Consider the following 7630-nt stretch of genomic DNA (forward strand, 5'->3'; position numbering starts at 1 on the left):
AAAAAAACTGCTCTCTCTCTCTCTCTCTCTCTCTCTCTCTATATATATATATATATATACATATATATATATATATATATATACATAATTGTTCTCAATAAAAAAAATATTTGACGGTTTCCAAATTAGAATAAAAGTATAAAAAATTTTTAAAATATTATTAAAAGCATTAGAAAAGTTATGAAATGTTATCTGAAAAGAAAGATTTTGAATTAGAAGAATTTGTGACAATTCGATCGCGAAAATCATCGTAGAACAATTTCGTTATATTTTTTTCTACATTAAACTCGCGCAATGCTTTATTACGAGGTAAAAATTGCACGCACGATAGCGATTGACGCATATTAACGTCGCGTATTTTTTTCTTTTTTCCATACGACAGGTGACACGGCTGGCATCACTTCCGGCATTCTCCGACTCTTCCATCCTTGACTACAATTATCCGGTTCACTGAGGAAGAAATGCTCTTAGTCACATGCGATTAGGTGCAATTGCACTTTGACTCGTTACTCATCGCATTATTTTAACACCAAACAACTCGTCGTTTCCCCGTATATCGCTTTTTCGTTAGGTAAACATCCGTTCATGCACATTTTGCATTCTTGCGAATATTCAGCATCATTAAACTTCGCAGAACTTCACGCCAATTTTCCCGCTATTTTAAGGGGATCCTAAAGTCGTCTGTTTTACCGACTAGACGTAATAATTTTAGTATAACAATCACTTTTTCCCAATTCTTTCACAAATTCGATAATATTTTTCCAGATTCACTTTAAGATCCCCTTAAGAAGGAATTCTTCGACAAGTTTAAGAAGATATTTTGAAGAAACAAATACGAAGCATACATGTAATTTTGAGTATATATTTAAATAATTATATATGTAGAGATATATTTTACAAAATTAATTTTTCTTCTAACAATAAGTAAGAATTGGAGAGACTAAATGTTGAGAAGAATGAATGACGATGTCGGAAATATTGTGAAGCTCCGGAAACCATTGCAAGTTTTTGTAATTCTTTGGTATTTATACGGAGACTCCGGAGAGAGGAGACCGTCTATGTTTTTCAGGGTTAAGTGGCCCTTAGAACTCTCGTGGGTTTTTCGACGGCATCAACCATCTTTAAAGCAATGAGTCATCGTACCACGCGATATCCGCTCGTTCTACTTCGGATCATCTGCGCATATACAGAATTTTTTGCAAACCTCGTTTCCAACGACAGTTACCTTATAATTCATGGAATCTGTTAATTATGTTAAATTATAGCTAAACCATTTTATTTTAGGGGCGCGACCATATACATTAAAATTATCATCTCTGATTATCATTAATTTCTCAAACTTTATAAAACACGGATATTGATTTTCCTATTTTTATTTAGCCTACTGATATTTTTTTAAATAGTTTTTTATGGTGTTCCTTTTATGGTGTGTTAGATTACTTAAAAATTTAGATGTATAGCATGTCATTACAAGTGAGTTTTGATTACACGCATTTTGTATGCGGGAACTTTTAAGACGCACCGTGATCACGTAACGTATTCAATTTACAAACTATTTTTACGGAAGAATCTCTTCTCGTGCTCCACGATGTATTTTTAATTACTCATCTTGTGAATGCATCGCGAAGATCTCCCTCGGGAAATCTCCCGATTTTGTCGTTTACGTTTCAGTCTCGTTCGCAATATCGCTTCGCTTTTATTTGAAAATTAATTTATTATATCTTTAGATAGAGAAGATTATTCAATTTTTGAAAGGACATTGGCTAATTAATTAATTATTAAACAATGTGTGTGTGTGTGTGTGTGTGTGTGTGTGTGTGTGTGTGTGTGTGTGTGTAAATTCTTGTAAATATAAATAAATTTATCTTTTTAATGTTTTATACATATATATATATATATATATATAATGCATTTAATTTAAAATAGAAATTTATTTACGTTTATAAAGCTCTGTATTATGGTTAAGAAATTAGACTACACGAAGAAAGGCTCCCACACTAATTATATAAAAAAATTAAAAAATGAGTTAGTTTCACATGTAATGTAGCTTATAATGTGAACAAAAGATATCACAAACATAAAATTCAATAATAAATAATTTTTCAGCTTGATGTATCAAAGGTATAAAACTTGTTCACAGAGCACCTTTTAATATAACGTAGCAGCAAAAGCTCCATTATTGAGCCTTGTCTATTGTTCATTTTTTATAAAATTAGGGCGGAGTCTTTTGTTGTATAACAGCAATTTGTAGTAAAGGTCCATCGTTGCTGTGAAAATTATATTTTCTCATTTTCTTACATACATGGAAGGTGCGTCACATGTTTGATATAGTTCATGAATGCGTTCAGGCTCGCTTCCCAGTCCGAGATGTAATTCGTTCTTTCAATTCTACGACATGAATCACCGTTTCCTCTCTCGCGTACTACGACATAACATTTCACTACAACGGACGTATTATGACATTCCGTTGCTCTTACAAATGTGTACTTGAGTAAACTGAGTATCTAGAAACTTAACTGTTTCAGAACGTCTTCACTTTTACTCTCTGGAACTTATCTACGATCTGTTCTTTATTCATCTAGATTTGAAAATTTAATCTTCGAGTAGATAGATGGGTTGCTCAAAACACTTCAAACAAATTTATTTTTATAGTTATATTTTTTAATATATTATGTATAGAGTTAAACTTTATTGTTTATATATATATATATCTTTATGAGACAAAAAGAAAACTCAAAGAAAGGCTAAAGGTGAATTTATCATAATATAAAACGCGCGTATATCATATATTAAAACGTGAATTTCAGTGACGGGTGTAATTTATGTTTTTCTCGGTAATGGCTTATTATTGCCTCAGGTTCTTCTCTTGCGATTCAATGACGACAGAATCATCCGCTTTACTTGGTGTACATCGAACATGTTTGCTTGTGCATTTGTTCTTTTTATCAGGAGACTGGTGATTCTCTTATCAGCACGGATTCATAATACTCACGTGCAAACCGAGCACATCGTGCAATCGATGAGATATTAACCCTTTGACCGAGTTGCCGAGTCGTTGATGATTTATCGTATCCGAACGGTAAATGCCGAACTAAAAAGAAAAAAAGAAGAACAAAGGGAAAACGATAATTGCCGTCCACGTTCAAATCTGCCATAAACGATTGAGGGTTGCTCGAGATTAAGATTTAAGATGGTCGTGTAATAGAGAACGTGACAGCCTTGAATTTTGTTTCTACAATAAGACTATGTTGAATTTATTATTAATTGTTCTCGAAGAAAAAATGCACTAAGAGAATGACAAAGATAAGACTGAGCAATCATTGCGCAAGCTGGATAATCTCATATGGTCACGCTTGTCATTCCGTTAGGTGATAATCTATCGGGTAGATTAAAACGAAAGATTAAAGATAAGACTTAGCGTGAATTAAATGTAATTCTGAACGTCGTTCACGATTAAATAAAAAAGAAATTAATTGCATATGATATTAATGCTTTTAAATTTAAAAAAATATAGATTAATTTTAATAGATAGTTAAATAAAAACCCTAAAATAATTTCAGTTATGACAGAGTTGATATTATACTTTATTATTCGAAAGAGAAAAAACGAAAGAAGTGAAAATTGCTAAAACAAATAATATTAAATTTTAATAAATATTTGTGTGAATAGTTTACTTAGCAAACATTTGCTAAATATAAACAGATATTTATTTGATACAAAATCCATTAATTTTATTTAAGTATCGCTTTTTAAGTAAAAATTTATTTTCTGTAAGTAAATGTTTACGTTAGTATTATACTATTAAAAAAATTGTATCAAAATTTAATAAATTATTTTCAATATAAAGTAGAGCTTATCATCTTATTTAAATAAGGACAAAATTATTATATCAAAAAATTTGTTATAAGAATAAAATTATAATTTATAAAATTATTATTATAATAATTTGAAAAAATTGTGCTTTAAAAGTAAAACTGAGGTTAGTGATTAAAATCGTGATTAGTGCGATCCTATCATTAATTCAATTTGTGAAATATCGCTTTACATTGTATCCTCATTAGTGAATAATGCCATTTGATATCGATATTTAAAGCTACAAGTCTTACATATAATGCGCTTTTGCCAGATAATAGCCTTCTAATTGATCGGCCATGCCCAAAGCTTATGTGATACTCTATTTCGTGGCAAATCTCGCTTTCATGTCGGAAATAAATGCTTTTGCATGGATTTCCATAGAAATGCGGTATTCGCGGTAAACGCATGTGGGTGTTGTATTCTGTTATGACGTAGTCTTCTTATTGCAACGTTTATCAAGTCACGTATGTCATATCGATTCCTCAGATTAAATACTCACTTTGATTCAATTGAAGAAAACACTTTGATTAGTGACTTCGATAGATGCAGCCTTTTCTTTTTTTCCCTCTTTTTTTACGACCTCGATCTTTTTTTTCTCAATATTATTATGAGCATACAGAATTAATTACGATTAATATAACTATGCTATAATTATATAGACTTATAATTATATAGTAATAAAATAGGAAATAAATGCTCAAGTAAGAAAGAAACGGTAGATAACGTTTCATATTTCTTGATAGAAGATAAATAAAAAAAAATTTTTCTCCTTGTAACTCTTTACCTTGAAAGTTGAGTTCGGTTTTTTCTTTTTATTGTAAAAACGTTTTTTCCGTCAGACAAGACGAAGCTGGTCAGCTCGAAAATGCATTCCAGGAATATTCGCTTTCTTTTCAAGGGAAACAATATGAAGTCTCTGGAAAACGTAGGCAAATTTGAAAAAATGATATTTGATGAAATTTAAAAAATTATAATTGATGATGTCTTAATTAAAACGTTTTCAAAATGAGAAAAAAGTAAATCATCGTTCCGTTTGCTCCGATATTTTTCGGTATCGGATGCACTGCTGCTTCTCGAAGCGTCGGAGGATAAAGGAGCCGAGTTGCATGTACGTGACCTCAAAAAGGGAAAAGGTCGTCCTGTTTCCGGAACAGACGTGCGTCGATCGTTTGCCGAGGCGAATGAGGCTAGTCGGGTTTCTTGAGTGGATATGCAACATCTTGTCGTCGTCGTCGTCGATGCCTAGTTTCTAAACGCGTCTTTGTGCGAGACCTATTCTTCCCGACCTCTCCGGGAACACGCGATAAAAGCAACTAGGCGACATTGAAACGTACGCGAGATGGTAGCGTTCTGTGCATCCCACCCGCTGTCCTATCTCGACGTGTTTCTCCATTCGACAACTTCTCTGACCTGCTCAATACCGACAAGTTTGTTTTTTTTTTCTATCTCCATTATCCCTCGCACTGAACGTGATAATTCCCACTGAAGTCATTTGTGAAATGTCCAAAATGGAATATGCTTTGCACCACGCAAAGTGTGGTTTAATATTTTATATTCAAAATGTAAACGATGCGACATTCTCGGTCGAGAAGCGTTTAATCTCGAAACACAATGTAGTAAACATTGCCAGAAAACTCGAAATCAGAGAATGTCAGGGAAATTGAAAACGAGCAAGGAAGTCAGGGAAAAATCAGGGAATTTTGCAAAATTTTATGGAAATTAAAAATTCTTAGCCTTAAAGAAGTTCAATATTCGTACATCACACTCACATAGTTTTAGAATACTATTAATTTAACAATTAAATGCAAATAGTGTCAGCAGCATTAATATTAATTTATATGTTAAATAGATCTTTGAATAGACTATATAAAGGTTTTTAAATTAGGAAAAAAATACCAAAAAATTGCAAAATATTCAGTCAAAGAAAAATATTAAATTTTGTCTGGAAATTTGGAAGAAATTATGGAATTTTAGGATGAGGAATTTGACAAATCTGTTTAAGTTTGTAAGGTATGTCGATCACATATGAGGAAAATAATCGACTATGACTGATTGATTTTTTTACGGTTTAAAGCTTAGGTACATCTATTGTGTTTTAGACTTGGAGACGTGATCATAGAAATGATCATAGAATCTCGATCTTTTGTACCCTATATTCTTTTGTATTCAATCTCTTGGGCCCTTAACCCTTGAATTTTTTAGTTTCTAAAAGGACGTGAGTTGCATTCTTGAAGATGTAAAATTTCCGAAGTTGAAACTTTATTTTTAAAAAACATATTGTACATCTTTTTAGAAATACACTGGAAAAGGAGTCTGATTGCATTATTTTGGATTTTGGTTGAAAATGGACGAATCAGAATTTTCTGATGGAATCTATTATAATTCTAGCTAGAGATAATTAGAATTCTGATTGATATAATTAGTAGAATCTTCTGGTTCGTCTCGTTCATTTTCAACTAGAAATTTTTCTTAATCTGTACTTATACGTTTACAGACGTCTTTTAAAACAATAATCTTTGGATCTTGGAGTCTGCAACGCAATTTTACGAATTTGCAATCTTTGTCTTTTTCTTATTTTACAGTTGCTTTTTCTTAACTAATTACATTTCAATTTTTTATAAACAACAATGTTTTATATTGAGATCACCCTCGCTTGCTAAAATCGCGAAAGAACCTCTCGCCAACAATTTAGACTTGAAGTTTCACTGACGTGTCGCGTTCTTTTTTGATTCTAGCCGACACAATGTCCGTGGATAAGGAGGAATTAGTGCAGCGTGCGAAGCTTGCCGAGCAGGCGGAAAGGTACGACGACATGGCGTCCGCGATGAAGGCGGTCACCGAGACGGGAGTCGAGCTGTCGAACGAAGAGAGGAACCTACTCTCGGTGGCGTACAAGAATGTCGTAGGAGCGAGACGTAGCTCGTGGCGGGTAATCTCCTCTATCGAGCAGAAGACCGAAGGCTCCGAACGCAAACAGCAGATGGCCAAGGAATACCGGGAAAAGGTTGAGAAGGAATTGCGCGAGATCTGCTACGATGTATTGGTGAGTGAATAGCCTAGTCTTTTTCCTGTCCTAAAACCCAACCGTACCGGTCGCCCTTTCCTTTCCGCTTCAACAAGTTTGTATACGTCTGAAAAGACTTACGTTAGGAAAACACGTTCAACTCGTGCTTATGTTGAGTGATAAATTGATTTTATTATTGGAAATATTGTTTATTAATAGCGATATTTATTAATAGCAATATTAATGAAGAATTAGGGGATGTTTACTATCTGGAAAACCCAGAATTTTCAGGACGGTTTTTCACCCCTTGAGAGAAATCGAGAGGTTTTTAAATTTTATTATTAGACTTTTATTAATGCTCGGAGAAATTTATAGAATTTTATTTTTAAATTTAAATTGTCTTTCTGTGTGGAAAGACTGTTTCATTTTTTCTTGATAATGTTGATAATCAGTAATAAGTATCTTGGAATTTTCAATATATAATTTGTTTGTATTACATGTACTCCAATTTATTTCAAAATTGCGTTAAAAAATTTTCCGATCTTACCTGAGATTAAAAAAAAAAACTACCTGGAAAAAATCCAGGAGTTCTTAGGAAATTTTTTTACGAGATTTCAGCAAATATTGATATTAATTCAATTGGTTTATTTAGTAAAGCATTTTTATTGCTGTAAGAATAAGATATGTGTATTTATGCTAATGAATAGAATGTGTACATCTCTAATTATATCTTTTTCAAGAAGATATAGACAGGTGTGTGTGTGTGTGTGT

At 32.5% G+C, this 7630-nt stretch overlaps 1 protein-coding gene across 3 annotated transcripts in view; it reads left to right on the forward strand.

The window, feature by feature from the left end:
* The window catches only part of LOC108754514 (14-3-3 protein zeta), a 68934-nt gene that overhangs the window by 45987 nt on the left and 15317 nt on the right, over window positions 1-7630 (forward strand). For all 3 annotated transcript variants that reach the window (XM_018496880.1, XM_018496877.1, XM_018496879.1), the window contains exon 2: window positions 6591-6898. In XM_018496880.1, coding sequence (XP_018352382.1) covers window positions 6599-6898 — 300 coding nt within the window. In that variant the 5' untranslated portion in view covers window positions 6591-6598. The remainder of the gene's footprint in view (window positions 1-6590; window positions 6899-7630) is intronic.

This window comes from Trachymyrmex septentrionalis, unplaced genomic scaffold (genome assembly GCF_001594115.1).
Source record: "Trachymyrmex septentrionalis isolate Tsep2-gDNA-1 unplaced genomic scaffold, Tsep1.0 scaffold8, whole genome shotgun sequence".
Lineage (NCBI taxonomy): Eukaryota > Metazoa > Arthropoda > Insecta > Hymenoptera > Formicidae > Trachymyrmex > Trachymyrmex septentrionalis.